The sequence below is a fragment of the Erinaceus europaeus genome, chromosome 2 (genome assembly GCF_950295315.1).
Source record: "Erinaceus europaeus chromosome 2, mEriEur2.1, whole genome shotgun sequence".
NCBI lineage: Eukaryota > Metazoa > Chordata > Mammalia > Eulipotyphla > Erinaceidae > Erinaceus > Erinaceus europaeus.
The window spans coordinates 37,525,028-37,548,118 of NC_080163.1; the positions used below are offsets into that span (position 1 = coordinate 37,525,028).

A 23,091-nucleotide genomic window follows, 5' to 3' on the forward strand; every position below is an offset into this window, starting at 1 on the left:
TTTAAGTATACTTTAGTTATTTGTTTTAATTAAAGAAAGATATAGAAAGATAAAGAGGGAGACCAGAGCAACTCTGGCGTTTATGGTGGTGCTGGGGATTGAACCTGCAATACCTTAGGCATGAAAATCTTTTGCATAAGCATTATGCTGCCTCCTCAGCCCCACTTCACTTGTATAGACCCTGCATATAGGCTAGCTGTGGGCTCTGCAGGAACTCCTCTGCGGGTTGACTTAACTGTAATGAATCCTCACCCACACTCCCCTTCCCTGTTGGAATCTCACTGCCTATTAAGCTGCCCAAAGCCTCACTGCCTCCCCACCCCCATTCCCATCCCCATCTCTGGACTGCGTCCAGGCATGGAACTGAGTCTGGAGAGTGGCAGAAGGGGGCTGGGGATGTAAGTGAAGGATAGGTCCGGGAAAAGCTGCTTCCTCCTCACCCTCTGGGCTGTCTCCACAAGGCTGAGGGACCTGTCCCAGTGTGGTGTGCAGGCAAGGAAGTGGCTCAGCCAGTAGAGACTTTCATGCCTGAAGTGCCCAGCTTAATCCCCAGGGCAGCATGCAACACAGAGATACTCTAACTTCTCTTTCTCTGTGCCTCACCCCCCCATGATATCTAATATATAATAATAAAAAGTGTGGAGCCAGGAAGATAATATAATGGTTATGCAACAAACTTTAATGCCTGAGACTCCAAGGTCCCTGGTTCAATCCACAGCACCATCAAAAAGTTCTAGTTGGGAAAAAAAAGGAGAAAGAAAGAAAGAAAGGAAGGAAGGAAGGAAGGAAGGAAGGGAGAAAAACTGTGTGAGCCCGCTCATGCAACAGGGGCTCCGTGAATGTGAAGGCATGTGCTTGTACGGATGGCCCTGGAAGGAGGTCCCAGATGGGCCCAGGGCTGGAGCACGGGGCAGGGAATGAGGTATTTGGGGGATTGCTAACCCTGTGGGCCACAGCCGAGGGCAGCCCGCTCCAACTCTAAAAGACGCCGGCCCCCCCCCCCCCCCCCCCCCCGCCGCAAACGCTGGCCGCTGCTGGGCAGGTTCACACCTGGTCCCTCGTTCCCAAGGGAGTCCCAGAGGCCACGGAGCCCGCTCCCTCTGCAGCTGCGGGACGGGAACTCCTGGCTGAAGGTGCGAAAGCAGGGTCAGCAGCCTCCACAGTCCCCGCATCACCGGAGCGTGACTGATGCCTTTCAGCCTCATGGGGTGGACGCCCAGCACCGCGAGCCCTTTAAGACTCTGCGGCTGGGCGCGCCGCGGCCTCCCGGGAGGAGGGGCGATGGGAGCTGGCCCCGCCCCGGCCCCGCCCCCAGCGCCCGCCCCGCCCCGGGCTCGGCCGGCGGCGCCTTTGATGTGCTGACCCGCCAGCTCCCGGAGCGGCTCTGCCGGCGCCCGCGCCCAGCGCCCTGCGCCCCGCGCCCGCAGCCCGCCCAGGCGGAGTCGGCCCGCGCTCCGCCCGCCGCACCCCGGGCTCGGAGGTCGGGATCCGGGCTCGCCGCCTCCCGGGCCGGCTCTGCGTCCCGCGCCCCCCCAGCCCTACCCGGGCAGAGCGCACCATGCCGCAGCTGGACGCGGGAGCGGGCGGCGGCGACGACCTCGGGGCGCCCGACGAGCTGCTGGCCTTCCAGGACGAGGGCGAGGAGCAGGACAAGAGCCGCGACAGCGCCGCGGGCCCCGAGCGCGATCTGGCCGAGCTCAAGTCCTCGCTGGTCAATGAGTCCGAGGGCGCGGCCGGCGGCGCGGGGGTCCCGGGGGTCCCGGGGGCCGGCGCCCGCGGCGAGGTCGAGGTCGGGGCCGAGGTGAGCGCAACCCTCCCCCTCCCTTCCCGGGGCCTCGGGGTCCCCCCCCAGCCCTGCAGTCCCTCACGCCCCCCCACCCCACCCCGGCTCTCCCTGCAGGCTCTCGGGCGGGAACACACTTCGCAGAGACTTTTCCAGGACAAACTTGGGGAGTCTCTGGAGGATGGTGAGTCTCTGCACGGCCCGGCTTCCCCCTCCTCCTCCTGCGCCCGGGAGGGAGAGGGGCTGTGGGGCGGGGGGAGGGGGGAGCCCAGAGGAGCAAACCCTCCCTTCTTGCCCCCCCCTCCTCCCCCGGCTCCTGGAGGCGGCAAAACCTGGAGGGGGTGGGGTGGGGGGCTGGGGGCGGGTTTTCCGGGGCGCTGCAGGCTCCAGTCACTTCCGGTGCCCTGACCTTTATAGGAGTAAACAGACCCCCACACGTCTGCCTCCCCTCCAGCCCAGGTACACTGACTGGTCTCCTAATGGGCGGGAGACCTCTTTGGCCGAGGTTCCCAGGCCAGAAGGCGGGGAAGGGCGGTCAACCCAGGGCTGCAAAGGGATCACCACCCACCCCACAACCACCTTCCCAGCCCTTCCTTCAGTGGAGAACTTGAGGGAAAGCTTTCGGCAATTGTTAACTTTTTTTTCTGGAGTGCAGACAGCCTTCAGCCCCCACGGCTTCCCCGGGCGGGCTGATGGGTCTGACCCAGCTGTGGTTTTTCCAGGCCTGAAGGCCCCGGAGTGCGCCAGCGGCATGTACAAAGACACCGTCTACTCTGCCTTCAACCTGCTCATGCACTACCCACCCACCTCGGGAGCAGGGCAGCACCCCCCGTCGTCGCAGCCTCCCATGGTAAGTGGCCACAGTAGCGCAGCCCACCTGCTGCCTGCTAAGGATGTGAGGCAGAGGCAAGAGGTGACTTCTGCCCAGAACAAAACAGGCCTGAAAATTCTGCTCTGGTTTCCTTTCCCTTCCACTCGGCAGTGGGGTCTGAACCGGGAAGAGAACTTTGCTAGAGGAGGGATGGTCCTGGACAGACAGACCCCTTCCTGCTTGGTGTTGGTGCAGGTCTTGGCCTGATGCTCTGTGACACTGGATTGAGGTCAGAATTTTCGTGCTGAACCAGTCCCTTTCTCCCAGGGTGCGCTGGAACAGTGTGGGCTGAGCTGTGGGCTTTGCACTTACCCTTTCCCCATTCAACCCCCTCTCATTGTTAAACCAAAATGCTGATGTGCTTCAGAACCAATGATTGTGCTGGAAAAATATGCTCTAGCCATGGTGTCCTGGTTAGCATGAGAAAGACCCTGGAAGGCCGGTTGGTGATGCACCTGGGTGAGCGCACATGTTACAATGCAAAAGGACCCAGGTTTGAGCCCATGGTCCCCACCTTCAGGGGGAAAGGCTTTGTGAGTGGTGAAGTAGTGCTGTAGGTGCCTCTCTGTTTCCCTCTGTATTTCCTCCTCCCCTCTTGATTTCTGACTGTCTCTGTCCAACTAACAAAGATAGTTTTTTTTAAGTATATATATATAAAAAAAGCTGACTCAATCTTCAGCACTCCACACCTGGGTTTGTAGCATTTCCCATTAGTTGTGTTGGTAAGACGCTTGTTGAATAAAATTTCAATTTAGACATTCAAGTGCCAGTACTTTGAAGAGACTATGATTGTTGGCAGGCATTTCTGCCCATCCGTGCAGATGCCCTAAAATGTGAGGGCCCCATACTGAGTGCTTTGGTGCAGTGAAGCTGCATTTTCAGAAAAACAGTAGTGTTTCCACCGTCTGCCGTTATCCCAGGTTGTGGATGAGGTTAGAACTTCTGAGAATACATGCAAGGTTTGGAGAACTTTGGTGGGTGGGTACTGGGTGCACTTGAGGCCCAGTGCAGGGGGGCTAGCAGGTGGGAAGCTTACATGGCTAGTGGTCAGGGTCACCTAGAACCGGGGGCAGGGAGGGTGACTGCCAAGCTGTGTCAGGTCAGGAGTGAGGTTGGGTTCCGAGATGGTTCATGCCAGATGGAGCTGGTGGGAGGTGAGAAGACGAGATGAAGCATCCAGCTCAAATCTCAGGATGGGACCCCTGCTGGATGGCCAGCTGCAGCTGAGTGCCTTACCTTTGGGCTTGGTTGCTTCCCTGTGAAATGCACACTGGCTAAGTGTCTGTGTGCCTGACTCTCTGCTCTGGGGTAGCTCTGTCTAGGAAGTGTTTGCTTCCAAAGCTGTGGCAGAAGGGACTGGCCCTGCCACCTGATGTAGCTGCTCTACTTAGAGCGTTTTGCCCTGCAGGAGCAGGTGCTGAGCTAAGGTGTTTTGGGGTGTAAACTCCTTAGATTTGGGCCACACTGACATAATATGCCACTACCAAACCACTGGCAGGCATGCTGTTTGGATGTGTACTAACCACCACTAGACAGACAAGAGTGGTCCCAGCAATTCAGGCTCCCCCTCCAGTCTCTGATGCTCGAGTGCTGCAGGTACAGAAAAAGGCAGCAGCATTTCTGAGTGGTGAGAGAGTCCTGGGGTGGGAGGGCCTGGCCCTCCAAGGCTGTGTTGAGGAGACCATTTGGTGTCCTTTAACTCTACTGGTCGGACCAGGCAGCTGACCGACTCTAGCAGCCAGGATAGGGGGTGGGGGTGGGGGTGGGCAGGGACAATACTACTTCCCTGATGCAGATCACTTTCTCAGCTGCAGTATCTTTCCCAAGTTGCCACAGATGCATTTCTGTGTCACACTCTCTCCTGCAGGGACAGTCTCCTTGTCCTTCCCACCTGGTGCAGCCACCCAGGGTTTCACTTCTGGAAACAGAAGAGTGAAGGTTCTGGCCTATTGTATTCTGGTGTCAGTTGCTCCATGGGTCTCAGGACAAGGACCTCAACTGGGGTGACACTGGATGTGGGAGACGTGTGAATCTAGCAGAGCTTCTTTAAAGCAGACTAAACAGTTAAAAGACAGTTAGTAAATCACCATGTAAGTTACCTAAAGAGTTGTGTGAGCACATAAACTATAGTTGGATTTTTAAAAAGGAAAATAGGGCAAAAATAGCTCACTTGGATAGTGCGCTGCTGGTTTGAGCCCAGCCCCCACTGCACTGGAGGAAGCTTCAGTGTTATGCTTTCTTCCAGTCACTCTTTGCCTCTCCATCTCTATCTAAAATAAATAAGCAAGAAGGAAAAAAAATTGGGGCTGGAAAAATAACTCAGCCTGTTAGAACACAGAACTTACATACCTGAGGTCCACGAGACCAGTTTCAATCCTGGCACCACCTTAAGCCAGAGCTGAACAGTACTCTAGTGTCTTTCTCTTCTGTCCTTCTCGCTTAAATAAAAATTTAAAAAAAAAAAAAAATACTTTACAAAATTGTAGAAAGCTTGATTGACCCCACGTTCAGGGGCACATTTATCACGTGTGTGCCCAGTTTGTGTCTCTGATACCAGGAAAAGATACTCAGGCTCAGGGGCCTGAGGAAAAGCAGCCTTTGGGTTTCTCCAAAGCAGTGCCTTCCTGAGCCCACTTTCTGGGGACAGAGCATTCTGTCTGATACTCCCTGATCCCCCATTTGTGGGTCTGAGATTAGGTCTTAGGTGCCATTTGCCTCTGCCCTCCAGGGAATCCAAGTGGCCAAGAGCTGTGCTGAGAGTCTAGTGACCCATTGCTTGACTTCCCTGCGAGGAGCCTCCTCTGCCCAGATGTGGGCTGAGTGCACATAGTGCCGCAGGGTGGGGTACCTCAGGATGGGCAGATGTACACCTTTCCAGAAGCAAGCAATCAGGTGATCACCTCCCAGCCAGCCACCACATGACAAAGAGGTTTTTAATTTTCTTTCTTTCTTTCTTTCTTTCTTTTTTTTCTTCTATAAAGATTTCATCTTTTTTTTTTCTGGTACTTGACTTCTGATAGACTCTGTTGGGAAATGTGGGTTGGTTAAGAGGTCTGTTTCATGTCAGATGTGCACTAGGCATCTCATGTAGGCTTGTAGACCATGACTGGCCTGGGCCGTGACTGCTTATTTTTGTTTTGTTTTCTCTTCTTGGCCCTGAGACCCGGGGAAAGGGCAGGCTGCAGAGACAGTGAACTGGTAAAGTGCCAGACTTTGAGGTGACTCTGGGATGAGTGCGGCTTCATTCCTTAGGGAAAGGCAGACTTAGGGAAGTGTGGGACTGAAGGTCTGGTGCAAATCCTCAGCTCAGAAAGGCTGGGAGACCACATTTCTTGTGGCCCCTTCTACGGGCATCACTTAGAGCTGGTGAGCCTTTTGCCATTTAGATGAAATGTCCAGAACAGACAAATCCATATGGACAGAAAGTAGACGAGTAGTTGCTAAGGACTGAGGGAAGAGGGGAGTGGGTGCTACCCTTAGTGGATTTGAGCTTTCTTTTGGGGGGGGTGATTAAAAAATAGATCTGGAGGGAGTCGGGCGGTAGTTCAGTGGGTTAAGTGCAGGTGGTGTAAAGCACAAGGGCCAGAGTAAGGATCCCAGTTCAAGCCCCCCACTCCCCACCTGCAGGGGAGTCGCTTCACAAGCAGTGAAGCAGGTCTGCAGGTGTCTATCTTTCTCTCCCCCTCTGTCTTCCCCTCCTCTCTCCAGTTCTCTGTCCTATCCAACAATGACAATAATAATAACTACAACAATAGAACAACAAGGGCAACAAAAGGGAATAAGTAAATAAATATTTTTTAAAAATTATCTGGAATCAGATAGTGGTAACAGTTGCACAACTTTGTGAAAATACTAAAAGCCATTGGATAATGTACTTTATTATTATTATTTAAAAAGTATTTTGCCTTTTATTTTTCAATGAAAGATACAGAGAGAAAGATGAAGAATGATAGACAAGAGGACTGTTCAACTCTGGCTTATGGTGGTGCTGGAGATTGAACCCTGGACTTCAGAGCCTCAGTCATGAAAGTCTTTTGCAGAACCATTATGCTGTTTTCCTAGCCCTTATATACTTTTTTTTCTAAAAGATTTTTAAAAATGTATTAAAAAGGGAAGAGAGAAAGAACCAGACATCATTCTGGTACATGTGTTGCCAGGGACTGAACTCAGGACCTCATGCTTGAGAGTCCTGAGTCGTGCTTTAGTCTACTGTGCTACCTCCCGGACTAGTATACGTTTAAGATGCTATGTGGGAGTCGGGCGGTAGCGCAGCGGGTTAAGCACACGCGGCGCAAAGTGCAAGGACTGGCAGAAGGATCCTGGTTCGAGCTCCTGGCTCCCTACCTGCAGGGGAGTCGCTTCACAGGTGGTGAAGCAGGTCTGCAGGTGTCTCTCTTTCTCTGTCTCTCCTCCTCTCTCCATTTCTCTCTGTCCTATCCAACAACAACGACATCAATAACAACAACAATAATAACTACAATAATAAAAGACAAGGGCAGCAAAAGGGAAAATAAACATTTAAAAATATTTCTTAAAAAAAGATGCTATGTGAAGTACATCTCAGTTTTCAACCAGCTGAGCCTTTTGGCTCCTACTGGGGCTTGGGGTTCTTTGCTAGTACTTAGTCTCCCTCTGCAGTTCTGCTGGGCCCTGGGTGGACCCCACGCCAGTGGCCAGGCTCCCGTGTGCAGGAGCCCAGATGAGGACATACACTGGTGCTTGGGCTCCCTGTCAGCCTTCAGGCTTGCATCCCTGACAGTCAGTGTTTGAAGTCCAGGTGAGGACAGAAACAAGGCTGGGGAAGCAGGAGGTGAGGATAGGACAGACTTAGCGAGGAAGGAAGTGCTGTTGGCTGTCCTGGCTGGGGAGCCCTGCAGAGATGCACTCCCAGCACTGCACACGCCTTGGCAGGGCCTGGCTCAGGAGGGCTAGCTCTGGTTGCTCCCCAGCCCCACTGGGTGTTTGCTGTTAGGAGAGAGCCAGCCTCTCTGAGCTGTGCAGGGGACCAGGGCTAGACACAGGAGTGCTGGGCACAGCAGGCCTGGCTGGGGAGTTCAGGGGAAGGGGCTCTGGCCAGACACGGCTGTGTAGAAGGGTCCTGCTGTGCGTGTGCAGTTAGTTGGCTGACAGATGAAGATGCGGGTCTGGCAGATTCCCGGACTCTGCAACAGGCACTTGATATCTTCCACTGCAGTTGACACCCCTCAGCCAGAAAGCAGGGACGGCCTCCTCTAGGGTTCCTCTTTCCACACTCTTGCCTCAAGCCAGGCTCTATGGAGCAGCCAAAGGGGCCCTTTAAAATAAATCAGATCATGCTTCTTGTCTGATGAAGCCCAATGGCTTTCCATTGCTCTTCAGTCTAAATCACTCACTGCAGCCTGAGTGTTTGGGTGGCCAGCCCCTGCTAGTCTGCACTCTCCTCTTCCTTCTCTCCCTGACTAGCAGCCATCTCAGTGCTGCCCTGACGTGTCTGTCTTACAACCAGTGAGTTCCTTCGTACCTCAGGACCTTTGCACTTGTTCTCTCTGCCTAGAACTCTCTTCCCGAGCTCTTCACATAGTTGCCACCTTCTTGGTCCTTAGGGTCTGATTCAGAGGCTACCTTCTCAGGGAAGACCTCTCAACCATCCAAGTGGGGGGACCCCTTGTCATGCATCCAGGCCTCGCCTGCCTTGGCAGCTCTTCAGAAGCAAGGTATTTGGCAGTCTTACAATACACTGGTTACACGAGACCAAACCAGCCCAGAAGTACCGCAGTTTGTTCATCTGAACAATAGGAATGGTGAGCCCTCTTCCAGGGTCCATGAGGAGTGGTGGCAGCTTCAGTGACACCTCTGACAGATGGGCTATTTGCCATGGGGTTTCCTGGTCTCTGGTCCCTGCAACTAGGTGAGTGGCAAAGGACACTTGACTGTTCTGATTTGCATTCTTTCCTGACTTGGAAGACTGTGGAATATGGAAAATCTGCAGCTCTTCTCAGCTGCTTTCAGGCTGGCTCCCCCGGATGCTTTTCCCAGCCAGGGAAGCACTAGGACAGAGGCCTCCTCCACCCCCGAGCTGCCCTTTGGTCCGCTGGTTGGAGGGGCTGATAGTTCTGGTGTGGCTGTTAGCACCTACGTGTTCTCCTCGGGTCTCCCATGGTGAAGTCACTAAGTTTGTTTCCTTCCACCACCAGTTAGTGGGACTATCATACATCTCTGCCCAGTTACCCTAGGACTCCAGTGTAAGTGGGGCTACAGTCAGTGTAAGTGGGGCTACAGTGGGCAGAGTTTGGTGTTGCTACCAGCTTGATGCTGGGTGGGGCTGTAAGAAAAGGTTTCAGTGGCTTTGGCTTCTAGTCAGAGACCCTCTGAGGTCAGGCTGGAGCACTGGGCTTAGAGCAGTGTGCGGGGAGGGCAGAGACAAAGGGGAGCCTCCCTCCCTCTGCACCTCCCCTGCAGCTGCGGTCCCCAAGTCATAGTCACACTCCCTCATACCTTGTGACTAGCTGCTTCCTGCCGCTGTGTACAAACAAGACTCCGTTGGAGGAAACAGGTGTTTTATCAGGTCACTGGGGGCTAACGCCCCCAGTAGTACAGTACCCAGATCCTCGAGTAACAGCTCCCCCTTTGCAGGTGGAGCAGAGAAACCAGGTCAGGGAGGGGACTGTCCAAGGCCTTTAGAGAACTGGAAGGGGAAGGTAGTGAGTCTGAGGGATCCACCCTCAGATACTGTGTCTCTGCTCCTTGGCTGAGAAGCCCTGGGTAAATGACTGAGTTCCTCTGGGCCTAAGCTTCCTCACCTGAAGTGAGGATTCATCCCCCTCTGAGTTACTGTGAAATGCCTGGCACACAGTAGGAAGTCACTATGAGAGTGACATTTAGCACTGCATGAAATTGGCAGATGCTGGGCCAAGTCACCTTTAGCAGGGAAGATCCCTAAAAACTGAGTCTGGACTGGGACTCAGACTCCCTCTGCTCTCAGCTGCAGGGCCAGCTGCCCGCGCAGTGAGGAGCAGACAGCTGCTGGGCTCACCCAGATCCTCAGCTGGTGGACACCATCACGCCTGTTGTTTCTAGAATCCCAGGCCCACACTCCTGCCCACGTTTACCGAGTCTGACGTTTACATACTGGGGGGAGGGGGCATTAGGACCCTCCCAGAGCTCAATCCTGGAGATGCATAGAGTCCTTGGGAGGCTCAGCAACAAGTCCTTTTGTGATGTGACCTGAGGTAGGAAAAGTTCACTGAGGAATAAGAGCCCAGTGGGGACAGCCAAGGTTTCCCAACAGAGCAGGATCCAACTGGACAAGACCCATGCAAGTAAGGGTGGTGGAGGGGGAGTGGCTGCTAGGGCTTAGGGCTGCTGGTGGGCACAGTGTGAGCGGGGAAGAGAGGTGAGTCTGTTCTTGGTGACAGGAAGGTGGCCTGAGCCTGAGTCTGGGAGGTGCATGAGTTGGGTCGGCATGAGGGCTCCATAGTGGCCTCAGTATGCAGACAGTACTGGCTCCTGAGACTGGGAGTAGCTGGTGGGCACATGGAGCCTGTTGGCAATGGAGAGGGCAGGGTGGAGCCCACCAACAGATGGTTTGAGTTGCGCATGGAGGATGAGGCAAACAGAGCTGGTGGTGAGAGCATGGCCCATGCTAGAAGGGGCAGGGTGCCTGGAGGAGGGCTGGCACAGCCCAGTGGGTGGGCTCTGGGCAGGGGAGCCCACTTGTGCTGGCACATACAAGACAGAGGGTCTCAGAGGTAGTTTTCTCTTCCTGGGCCATGTGGTGGTGTCACAGTGGGTTGAGCGCACATGGTATCATGCGAGAGGACCTGTGTTCAAGCCTCCTCTTCCCCAGGGAGGACACAGAGTGGGCGCTTCACTGTGAGTCTCTTGCTTTCTCCCTACCTCCCCTTTTCCTCTCCTTTCTCTCTGTCTTTATCAAATAAATAAAATAAAAAGAAGAAAATAATGATTCAAGCCCCTGGTCCCCACCTACAGGAAGAAAAGGTTCACAAGTGGTGAAGCAGGTCTGCGAGTGTCTCTCTCCCTCTCTCCCTCCCCCTCTTCTCTCAATGTCTCTGTCTCTATCCAATAATAAATAAGTAAATAATATTTAAATCAGGGAGTACGTCAGTAGCTCAGCAGACTAAGCGCATGTGGCACAAAGCACAAGAACGGGTGTAAGGATCCCGGTTCAAGCCCCTGGCTCCCCACCTGCAGGGGAGTTGTTTCACAGGCGGTGAAGCAGGTCTGCAGGTGTCTATCTTTCTCTCCCCTTCTCTCTGTCTTCCCCTCCTCTCTCTATTTCTCTCAGTCCTGTCCGACAATGACAACAACAATACTAACTACAACAACAATAAAAAACAAGGGCAACAAAAGGGAAAATAAGTAAATATAACTTAAAAAATTTTTTAAAATTAAATCAGTAAAGTCTTTTTAAATTTTTTTATATTTATTTATTTATTTACCCCTTTGTTGCCCTTGTTGTTTAACATTGTTGTGGTTATTGATGTCATTGTTGTTAGATAGAACAGAGAGAAATGGAGAGAGGAGGGGAAGACAGACACCTGCAGACCTGCTTCACCGCCTGTGAAGCGACTCCCCTGCAGGTGGGGAGCCGGGGGCTCGAACCGGGATCCTTCTGCTGGTCCTGTGCTTTGTGCCACGTGCGCTTAACCCACTGTGCCACAGTCCGACTCCCTCATAATGTATTTTTTAAAAAGAAGAAGAAGATGATAGAAGAAATGGTAGTAGTTATTGTTTCCTTTTTCAGTAGTCTTATAACATTCCTGGCTTCTTTCCAGGCTTGGCTGCAGTGCAGATTCTACTGTCAGAGTCCCCTGAAGATCAGAGGAAACTGACACTTTTATTTTTTCTAAGATTTTTTAAAAAATCTTTTTATCTGGGGAGCTGGGCGTTAGCACAGCGAGTTAAATGCACATGGCGCAAAGAACAAAGGCCAGTGTAAGGATCCCGGTTCGAGTCCCCAGCTCCCCACCTGCAGGGGGTCGCTTCACAAGCGGTGAAGCAGGTCTGCAGGTGTCTATCTCTCCTCTCTGTCTTCCCCTTCTCTCTTGATTTCTTTCTGTCCTATCCAACAGCAACAACAACTATGACAATAACAACTACAACAAGCACAACAAGGCCAATAAAATGGGAAAAATGGCCTCCAGGAGCAGTGGATTCCTAGTGCAGGCACCGAGCCCCAGTGATAACCTTGGAGGCAAAAAAAAAAAAAAACCAAACGTTTTTATCTATTTATTAATGGATAGATAGGTAGAAATTGAGAGAGGAGAGAGAGAGAGAGAGAAGGAAAGAGGGAAAGAGATACCTTGGGCACAGCTTCACCACTCATGAAGCCTTCCCCTTGCAGGTGGGGCATCAGGGGCTTGAACCTGTGCCCTTGTGCATTGTAATGAGTTTGCTTAACCAGGTGCCTCACTGACTGGTTCCTGGAAGCCGACACTTTGCAGACATCACCACGTCATTCTCCCATTATAGCAGCCAACGTGATCTTTCTTTTCTCTCTTCCTCTCCAACTACAAGAGAGCTTTCTGGCCTCCATAGTGCTCCAAGCAAGGAGTATGTAGCTGAGACTGCAGACATGGGTGGACAGGGCATGCATGACCCCAGGGAGCAGGAGCTGGGGAGGGAGTGCATACAGCCACACAACACACCTAAGCTGGCCTAGGCAAGGGGGCTCCCTGTCAGGATGCCTAGTTTGCTGTCATGGGCAGGCGGCTGTGATGAGACGAAAACCAGGGCACCAGGCAGGGTCCCTAGCCATGAGGAAGCTCTGAGGTTCTTTTTTTTTTTTTTTTTTTTTTCTTCTTATATTTTGTATTTATTGGATAGAGATAGTCAGAAATCGAGACAGAAAGGGGAGAAGAGAAACAAGAACCTGCAGCCAAGCTTCAGCACTTGTCAAGTTTCCCCCCTACAGGTGGGGACTGGGGCTAGAACCCAGGTTTTTGTGCATTACAACATGTTTACTCAACCAGGTGCGCCACCACCCAGCCCCAGCTCTGAGGTTCTAGTGTATGCTGACCTGTTCAACATACTGTCGTTCAGGCAGACCTCAGGCGGGTCTTCCTAGGCCTTTCTGGATATACTGTAAGGACTGCTGCAGCATCCCCACCAGGGAAGGGGGTCTGTGGGGAGGGAGGGACAGGTGAAGGCAGCCCAGGCTGAGGTGATTCTGCCTGACTCTGACGGCAGCAGGCCCAGCCTCCTGGCCCATCAGGCCGCCATCTGAAACGCATTACTGATGCTTTGTAAACTCCACATCATTTGGCCACATGAAAGGCTGGGAATCTAAAAATAACCCTTCCCAAAGGACTCCCCGCACTGGCAGGGCTCAGCTGACCTCTGCACGCACGCCCACCGCAGTCCACCTCCCTAGCCTGGGAGCCCTGGCCTGACCAACAGGGCCACACCCACCCACCCTCCCTCTTGGTGTGGGCAGCCTCTGCCTGGGGCCACTTTATCTAGGCACAGATCTCACCAGCCAGTCAGAGCCTCCAGCCCCCAGGCACTCCCCGGGGTTGGATGTCTGGAAGAGGCGGGGCAGAGGGTGTGTGGCCCGGACCCCTTCCAAAGCCCTGTCCATGTCTGGAATGTACGTGGGAAGCCATCTTACGGATGAGGACACCGGACCTGTGGAGCGACAGGCATGGGAATGGGAACGTGCCTTTCTTACTTGGAGAATGGGGTGGGGGGTGCTATGAAATGTTGGTGAAAAGGGCAAGGGCCTTCCTACCCAAGACTGCATGTCCCCAGTGGAGAGGCACCCTGGCAGGAAGGCAGGCAGGGCTGCCCTGGGCCCTGGGCGGCCAGGGTTGACTCTTTGCCCTGCTTTCTGTGGGTTCCCTCCCCCCATGGTCTAACCACTCTTTTCCCTAAAAATAAACACACTTATGGGATTGGGGGAAGCTTTGTAGCTATCAAAGGAAATAATAGGGTGTTTAAGAAAATTACATTGCATTTTAAATAACCAGCATGAAAGTCATTAAGTTTGAAGTTTCATTCAAATCAGATGGCTCTGTGGCTGGCCTGGTGGCCAAGCAGGCAGAGAGAGGGTGGGTGGGCCCTCCGGATGCTGTGAGGCAGCCCGCGGAGAGGAGGGCTCTGCGGGCACAGCAGGGTCCGGGCAGGGTGGCACTGAGTGTTCCAGGCTACGGCAGGCACCCCAGAGCTGGCAGGCAGGCTCTGCAGCAGTGTGCAACTGGGGAGCCGCCCTGCTAAGGCCGCTGACCAGAGTCCCATAGGGCGTGGGGACAGATGGGAGGTGGGATTCACAAGGCCGCAAGGGTCAATGGTCATGCTGAGGTAGAGGCTTCAGTGATGGTGGTTTGGATGTAAAAGGGTAAACTGAGGCTGAGAGAGGCTCAGGACACACGAGGGCCTGGCAGAGTCAGGACTTAGACTGAGGTGTATTTTACCCCACAGGTCATGCTTCTTGCTGCTCTGCCCCTTTGCTCTAGGCTGTGTGGTGATGGGAACATTACAGGCTGTGAATCTTGGTGTATCCCCCATTTCTGCTGGGATAATAAGCATGAGCTGGACTCCCTTTTTCTCTCTCTCTCTGTCTCTCCTTGACTATCTTCCCCTCCCAATTTCTCAGTCCTATCCAATAATGGAAAAAATGACCTCCAGGAACAATGGATTCATAGTTCTGGCACTGAACTCCACAATAACCCTGGAGGCAAATGTATATATACATGTATATATTTGTATCTTTCCATACTTCTCATTGATATATATATATATATATATATATATATATATATATATATATATATATATATATATCTTTTTTTGCCTCCAGGGTTATTGCTGGGGCTTGGTCCCTGCACTATGAATCCACTGTTCCTGGAGGCCATTTTTTCCCCTTTTGTTGCCATTGTTATCGCTATTGTTATTATTATTATTGTTGTTACTGCTGTCATTGTTGGATAGGACAGAGAAATCGAGAGAGGAAGGGAAGACAGAGAGTTGGAGAGAAAGATAAGACACCTGCAGGTGGGGAGCTGGGGGTTCGAACTGGGATCTCTTTGCCAGTCCTTGTGCCTTATGTCATGTACGCTTAAACTGCTGTGCTACCACCTGGCCATATATATACTTTTTTTTTTTTTTAATGAGAGAGGTGTGGAGAGAAAGATACAGAGAGAGAGAGAGGCACCAAAGCACTTTTCAGCTCTGGCTTATGGTGGTGCTGAGGATTGAACCTGGGTCCTCAGAGCCTCAGGCATACCCATTATGCTGTCTTCCCCACGCAGTCCTTCCCTTTTCTCCGTTTCCAGTCTTGGCTCAGCTCAGAGCTTACTGGCAGAGCTCATGGGGCCAGGTTGACTCTTCTGTCTGGTCCCGAGTCGGGCCCTGGGTCATGCATGAGGCAGGGCTGGACTGAGGGAGCTGAGAGTGTACCTGTGTGTGAGTGCTGCCGCCGCAGTGAAGTTGCTGGAGGTTCAGTCACCTGCCAGCCCCACTGGGGCATTTTGAGAGCAGTTTCTTCTTGATGCCGCCCACTGTCCCCCCAACCTGACCCTGGGCTCTCATCATCCAGAGCCAGTCAGTAGTGCAGTAGTCTGGCTTGATAGCAAGCAGGCAGCCGTCCAAAGGGAAGTGAGGCCTGGCACAAAGACCAGCATTCCTGAAAAGCTTTGGTCTAGAGACATGGCTTGCTTTCATTTTTTCTTTTGTCTTAAAAAAAAAAAGTTGTAGGGGCTGGGTCGTGGCGCACCTGGTTGAGTGCACATGTTACAATGCTCAAGGACCCAGGTTCGAGCCCCCGGTCCCCACCTGCAGGGAGAAAGCTTTGCAAGTGGTAAAGCAGGGTTGCAGGTGATTTTCTGTCTCTTTCCCTCTCTGTCTTTCCCTTTCTCTTGATTTCTGACTGTTTCTATCCAATAAATAAAGATAATAAAAAAAAGTTGCAAACTAAATATTGACTCATGTAATCTTGACATGAACCCCATGAGCTTTGGACATTACACCAATGGGGAAGCCAGCAGCCAGAGAGACTTGCATCTTGAAAAGGCAGGAGGAGAGTCTCTACCTGGGTATCTGCCTGCCTCTGTGTTCCCTGCCCTCATCACTTTGACTCTGGGCAGCACTAGCCGTTTTTTTTTTTTTTTTTTTTTTTTGCCACCACAGTTATCACTGAGTCTCAGTACTACCCGCACAATGAGTCCACTGCTCCCTACGGTCATTCCTCCCCTTTCTTATTATTCTTTATTTAATAGATAAAAATTGAGGATGGGGGTAGTTAGAGAGAAAGAGAGACACAGATACCTGTAGACCTACTTAAGCACTCTTGAAGCTTCCTTCCTGTAAGTGGGGGGCAGCTGGGGGCTTGAACCTGGGTCCATGTATTCAACTGGGTGTGCCACCACTTGGCCCCAGCATGATCCATTTTCAAGTGAGTTTTATAGCTGCAGCTGGAACCCTGTTGCATTCCCCACTCTCATCCCTCCCCATCTTCCTCTCCCTAGAAGTTGGGTGTGTTCTTAGATTGTTACAGCCAGGTGTGGGTCTGTGGGAGCTGTTTGCTGGGGTTTTTGTGGACTGCCATACTTGTTGGGGACTGTGCCTTGGGAAGGTCCTATGGTAGCTGGAGCAGCCCTCCACCCCTGCTTATCCTGGACCTGAGGGGCATGTGTGGGCATCTTTCTCTCTGGTAAACTGCTGGACTGAGTTTGGGTAGGAGTTACTGGTGAGTGGCAACTTGGCAAGGGCTGGATCTGGGTGGGCTTCCTGACTGCAGCGGCAGGGCAGAACCGTACTCCTGGCGCTCGAGACAGTGGGCAGGCCAGGTGACTTGGAGAGCCCTATTTTGCCTTTGAACCCCTGGCAAGAATTAAGCAAGGCAGAAACGCAGTGCTGAGGCTGGGCGTGGATGAGATCTCTGTCTCCTTGCAGTCTCACCCTGCAGCTGCTGCTGACCATATCCTCCACCTTTCTGGGCCCTACTTGGACTCTCAGTGTTCACTTGCTCGCTCACTCACAGGAAGCATGACCCCCCCCCCCCACCTCTGTGTTTTCTCACTGGGGCTTTATGCCTGCATGAGAGACACCACAGCACAGCTCCACTCTGATGAAGCTCCCCCTTTACAGAGTGCTCCCATGTGGTGGGTGGGGGCTGAAACCCAAGTCCTCATGCAAGTGTATGTTCTCTCAGAGCCTGCACCCGCCAGCACCATGTGCAGCCTTCTAGACAAGCACTAGTAAGAGCATCTCCTCCACCCCCAGCTGCCAGTGACTGTCCCACTCTTCCTTCTACCGTGTGGAGGAGGGAGAAACAGGCAGACCCTGTGGAGAGATGACATGACCTTGGATCTCCTCCTCCAGTTGTTGATGACTGATGGCCAAAATTGTTTGCAAGGACTGGGAGGATGCCCTCCACACAGGGCCAGATGGCCGGCACGCTCCTTTCCACTTTGCATCAAGAAATGGTCTTGGCGAGGTGCTGCTTGCAGATTGGGTGACCTAGGTTCCTGATGGAGTGTATATCATAGTAAGAAGAGGGAGTGGGGTACCTGGGGACCGTTGGGCTCCTGGACCTCACAGGTGTGGTCTTCAAGCTGACATGCTCTGGCCAGAAACCACAAGGGACTAGATTCAAATCTGTGAGGTCCAGGTCTGTGGTACTTGCTGTGTGGCCTTGGGCCAGTCCCTGTCACCTTTTCAGGCCCCTCCTTCTAACTCTGCAGTGTCCAGAGACACTGCACAGAGTGGTCAGGGAGACTGGTGGGCATGGGGTCTTGCAGGATACAAGGTGCACCGTAGGCTCTTTGCATTGGGGATTATCACCATTGTATCTGTGCCTCTGCTGGGGAGACAAAATCTCCCAACTCTTCCAATGGCCCCACCCTGGGATCTTGCTTTCCCACTACCGCCAGAGACAGGCTGAGCACGGAGGGTATGTCCTGGCCCGCCTCCATCCCTGGTGGCCCCAGATGGTGCAACGATGAGGTGGGGCCGGGAAAGCCCAGCTTCTGGGTGGCTGCTGAGTCCCCAGTGTGTTGGTAGCATCAGCTAGCAGCTCATTTGCAGCCATAGCTCCCGGAAGCTTCTATTTTCCTCTGAAAACATCCTGTCCTGAGGGGCGTTCACCTCAAAGAGGAGGAAGGAAAATGCAAGTGCATGAATGCACAGAAACCACTGGGAGCCATGCGCCATGAGGCTCAGCTAGCACTGAGGCTGCCTCACGGCCGGGCTGGGCCTGTGGTTTGCCAAGGCTGCGTGCAGGGACTCGGGCCCTAACCTCTGCTGTGGCAGGGTGCTGTTATCTGATGTAGAGGCCAGGCGGCTGGTAGACTGGCCACATACACCTGGCAGGGCCCTGTAACCATGGCAACAACCTAGAGCTGGCACTACTGAGGCCTCTTGGTCCACGAAGGTGTGGCTCCCCAGCCCTCTAGCTCAGCTGGTCACAAGCCACAGCTCCAGGCTCTGCAGTGGGCATCTGGCACAGGGTATGATGTGGGCAGGGAGCTTGCAGACTGTCCTCTGCAGAGTACGGTGTCCTGCCTGGACTGTGGGGCCCAGGGTGGGGAGGTGGCAGGGATAAAAAGGAATTAGCCCTATTGGGGTAGGTCCACCGAAGTGTAATCTAGGCATTGGTGGACACCAATCAAGATTTCTTTGGGGTTGCCTGGGGCTGGAAGAGCTACCAGGACTAGAGTAGATGTTTAGCCCCAGACCCAGGATAAGCTCAGTCTGTCTGGGACTGATGAGCCTGGCTCCTGGCAGTGCAAGGAAGAGAAATGAGAAGAACTAGGGGGAGAGGGCTGGAGAGACAGTATAATAGTTCTGCAAAACACTCTCATGCCTGGGGCTTTGAGGTCCCAGGTTCAATTCCCAGCACCGCCATAAGCCAGAGCTGAGCAGTGCTCTAGCCTGTGTGTTTCATTAAAAATAAATGGAGGGGAGTCGGGCAGTAGCACAGCGGGTTAAGTGCACATGGCACAAAGCACAGCGACCCGTGCAAGGATCCTGGTTTGAGCCCCGGCTCCCCACTTGCAGGGGAGTCGCTTCACAGGCAGGTGTCTTTCTCTCCCCTCCTTGTCTCCTCTTCCTCTCCCCATTTCTCTCTGTCCTATCCAACAACGATGACATCATCAACAACAATAATAACTACAACAACAAAACAAGGGGAACAAAAAGGAATATTTAAAAAAATAAAGGGGGGAGGGCAATGGCACTCCTGGTTAAAGGACCTGGGTTCGAGGCTCCCCCCTCCCAGCTCTCTACCTGCAGGAGGACACTTCACAAGTGGTGAAACAGGTCTAAAGGTGTATTTCTCCCTATCTCCCCATCCTCTCTGAATTTCTCTGTCCTATTAAAAAAAAAAAAAAGGCTGCTGAGAGCAGAGGATTTGAGTAGAGCAGGCACTGAGCCCCCAGCAATAACCCTGGAGGGGAAAAAATAAATAAGCGGTGGGGGAGGGGTGTATTTTTTAAAAATAGTTATGATAGAGGAGAGAATCAGCATCACTATGGTCTGTGTGATGCCAGGGGTTGAACTTGGGACCTCATACTTGCTAGTCCAGTGCTCTAGCCATTGTACCACCTTCCTGGTTGCAAGGTATAGTCATTTTTTTTTTTCTTTTTGTATGTCTCCAGAGTATTGCTGGGGCTCGGTGCCTGCACTACAAATCCACTGCTCCTGGAGGCTATTTTTTTCCTTTTGTTGCCCGTGTTGTTTATCGTTGTTGTTATTGTCATTGCTAATGTCGTCATTATTGTTGTTGGATAGGGCAGAGAGAAATGGAGAGAGGAGGGGAAGACGGGGAGAGAAAAATAGACACCTGCAGATCTGCTTCACCATTTGTGAAGTGACCCTCCCCGCCCTTGCAGGTGGGGAGCCAGGGGCTCGAACTGGGATCCTTGTGCCAGGCCTTGTGCCTTGTGCCATGTGCACTTAACCCACTGCACAGCCCCCTAGTCATTCTAATGAGAGATACCAGAGTACTACTCAGCTTTAGCTTATAGTGATGAATTTGTGACTGCTGAGGCCTCAAGCATCCAAGTCTGTTGTGCTGTCTCCCCAGGCCCTGCAGAAGACTTTCTGAACAGGGCTACAGTGTGGGGTGATACAGGGAGGTGAACCAAAGGGTTGAAACCCAGCCTGCACTATGGTATCCAAAGTGTGGGCCCTGACATGGGTTCTGCCTGATGGAAGGGGCACTTGTTTAACCAGCACAAAGGCTTCATATGAACTAGTTAACAGTGGCTCTGGTTTTGTCTCTGTAGTCATTCTGATTCCCCAAGACATGTGGACTGAGGTGCTAGGCAGAATGTCCTTGATGCCAAGTGGTGACCCTACCTGTGTGCTACTGTGAACCTGTGTCCAGCCTGACCAGTGCTATCACACTGTCCCTAAACACTGGCTGATCCTGGGCCCCCCCCCAACCACAGGGCTAGAGACCCAGCTTTGTTTCGTGCATACAGTACAGGACACTGTCTCAGACTCTAGAGAGGTACTGGAGACAGCACGTGAACAGACACAGTGCACGAGGTCAGTGCCGCGGTTGTGAGCCATCTCGGGACATCTGTGTAGGCAGTAAAGGCTGGGGAAGCCTCACCTGTGACACCTGACATAGGACAGTGTGGGTCTTTGGTACCACTGAAGACATCCAGTGCTGCCCATACAAGTGGATGACTGTGACTACAGGTACTTTTAAAGTCAGTTCCATAGCACAGGGGGTTGGGCAGTGGCATACCAAGTTAAGTGTACATAGCATGAAGCGCAAGGACCTGTGCAAAGGATCCCAGTTCAAGTCCCCAACTCCCCACTTACGGGGGTGGGGGGGAGTCACTTCACAAGCAGTGAAGCAAGGCTGCAGGTGTCTCTTTATCTCCCCTCCTCCTCAATTTCTCTATCCTATATGAAAAATGCCCACCAGAAGCTGTGGATTCATGGTGCTGACACCAAGCCCTAGCAGTAACCCTGGAGGCAAAAAAAAAAAAAAAAAAAAAAAAAAAAAAATTATAGCAGACTATGATCCACAGAGGATTTGGGGCTTCCTGAGGCCTTCACTCAGCAAATCTTAGTGAAGCTGCTGAGTACAGACCTGGAGATGCAGAGGGGACCACAGCCAGCTTTCGGGACCCCCAACCCCCAGCTGACCTCTGCAGCATATTGGGCTCTCCTCCTGTTAGGCGCTCCAAGCTCCATGTCCTTCCCAAAGTGACCTTTAGACAGAGAGAGGCCAGGATGAGAAAAATCTGGTAAAGAGCTGCAAGAGGGATGGAAGACCAGCAAGAGAGCTCACTTGGACAGTGCCTTGATTTGCCATGCTTGGGGCCCAGGTTCAAGCCCGGCCCCCACCATATCAGAGGAGTCAGTGCTGCGGTGTCTTCCCCCTCTATCTCAATCTGAAAAAGTCTACTCAGGTCAGTGAAGCCCCAGGGACGGGGGGTCGGGGGGGGGGGGGAAGCACAGAAAGTTAGGGGACTGGGCAGTGTCACAGCTGGCTAAGTGCACAAGTAACCACTGCAAGGACTTTGGTTCGAGCCCCCGATCCCCACCTGCAGGGGGAAGCTTCATGAGCAGTAAAGCAAGTCTGTAGATGTTTCTACTTTTATCTCCCTTTATCTCCCCATCCCTCTCAATCTCTATCAAACAAACAAATGGCTGCCAGGACCAGTGGACTTGTCATCCAGGCACTGAGCCCCAGAGATAACCCTGGTGGGGAAAAAGGAAGGAAGGAAGGAAGGAAGAAGAAAGTTGTGGGAATATGGCACTGAGGCAAAGAAGAGTGGGCATCTGGGTAGGAGAGGAGCAGCAGGCCCTCGTGACTAAGTGTGGCTGGTAAGCCAGCAAGCACTCTGGGGGCTGTATCCAGCTGGCAGGTTTGGCAGTGGTTGTGACCAGAACCCCAGGCCCCCAGTCCTAGAACCTGCTGAGAGCATTTTTAGGACCAGGGAAATACTGGCTCCAGTAACTGTCCAGCCAGGCCACAGTAGGGAGAAATGGCTTAGAACTGAGACCTCCTCCCCAGCCCACCCTAGTTCTTCAAAATAACTACAGTACCTTTGCCGTAGAGCAGCCAGACTCCCAGCCCCGCCACTTACTGGCTGTGTGACCTGTGTGTGGGCAAACCTCTGTGCCTCCATTTCCTCAACTAGCCAATGGTAATAGATGATAATCGGACCTGTTATCATAGGTTTGTTTTAGGACTGGATGAGTTGAACTCTGTAAAGAGCACAGAACTGTACCACTCAGAGGTAGGTAGGTGTGTGTGTGTGTGTGATGTGCAGGAGGTAGGGGTGTGTGTGGTGTGTGTATGTGTGTGTGTAGGAGGTAGGGGTGTGTGTGTGTGTGGTGTGTGTGTGATGTGTAGGAGGTAGGGGTGTGTGTGGTGTGTGTATGTGTGTGTGTAGGAGGTAGGGGTGTGTGTGTGTGGTGTGTGTGTGATGTGTAGGAGGTAGGGGTGTGTGTGGTGTGTGTATGTGTGTGTGTAGGAGGTAGGGGTGTGTGTATGTGTGGTGTGTGTGTGATGTGCAGGAGGGTACTTCTCCAGGCGTTGTCCCTTGCCTGATCAGACCAACACACACTCCCCATACCCCCGGGCTTGAGGCCAGAGGAAGCAGTAACTTTCTTTGCTGGGAAAGTGTTGTGGGGTTCAAGCGTTTGGGGGTTTTTGGAGTCAACCGTCAGAGGTGAGGGAGTTTCTCTGCTGGTGGTGGGAGAGGCTCTCAGTATGCACACAGCCTGTGAGCAGACCGCTGCGGTCTGCAGGGAAAATGCCGACTGTGTTTATTTTTCACCTGAGCCTGCAGGAAGTGGGGGTGGGGGGGCGCAGCCCAGCCAGAACCAAGCTTGACTTATGAGCAGAGGAGACCTACACCTCAGGGGTCATCTTCCTCCCCCCTTTATCTCCTCCTGCTTGGCCCTGGTCGTAGAGCCGTCTGGCCCCAATCTGTCACCATGAGAACATGCTAGGGCACCAGAGTGAGGATCTTCCAGCCCTGCACTAAGGAAACTGTCCCAGAAGGATAAGGACCACCTTTTGTACAATCCATTTTGTGTTGGTGGGGGGACAAGAAGAGCAGTCTAGGAGCAGACATGGCCTCCTAGCCAAGGGTCTGAAGCCTGGATTCACTGGGGAGGAGGGGGAGGTGGCTGAGGTGCCCTGCCCAGGGGCTATGGACTGCTACTGAATCTTCCTTTTTTAAGATTTTATTTATTAATGAGAAAGATAGGAGGAGAGAGAAAGAACCAGACATCACTTTGGCACATGTGCTGCCAGGGAGCGAACTCAGGACCTCATGCTTGAGAGTCCAAAGCTTTATCACTGCGCCACCTCCCGGACCACTGCTACTGAATCTTTCAGTTACACATTTCTCCATGTTCAGCGTGTTGACTTGACCACCCAGCTCTGTGCTTAGTACTCTGTGCCCTCAGAGGTGAGAAATGAGGTTGTATGTCAGGATGCTCAGGGCCTGGTAGAGACAGTCAC

The 23,091-nt window shown here is 52.8% G+C and overlaps 1 protein-coding gene across 7 annotated transcripts in view; it reads left to right on the plus strand.

Moving 5' to 3' along the window:
- The first annotated feature begins 1,345 nt into the window (after positions 1 to 1,345).
- TCF7 (transcription factor 7) overlaps positions 1,346 to 23,091 on the plus strand; it is a 35,844-nt gene continuing 14,098 nt past the window's right edge. For 2 of the 7 annotated variants that reach the window (XM_060178258.1, XM_060178264.1), the window contains exons 1-3: positions 1,350 to 1,801; positions 1,901 to 1,967; positions 2,506 to 2,633. In XM_060178258.1, coding sequence (XP_060034241.1) covers positions 1,559 to 1,801; positions 1,901 to 1,967; positions 2,506 to 2,633 — 438 coding nt within the window. In that variant the 5' untranslated portion in view covers positions 1,350 to 1,558. Of the gene's footprint in view, positions 1,802 to 1,900; positions 1,968 to 2,505; positions 2,634 to 23,091 lie in introns of all 7 variants that reach the window. The other 5 variants (XM_060178269.1, XM_060178273.1, XM_060178254.1 and 2 more) reach the window with 4 other exon arrangements.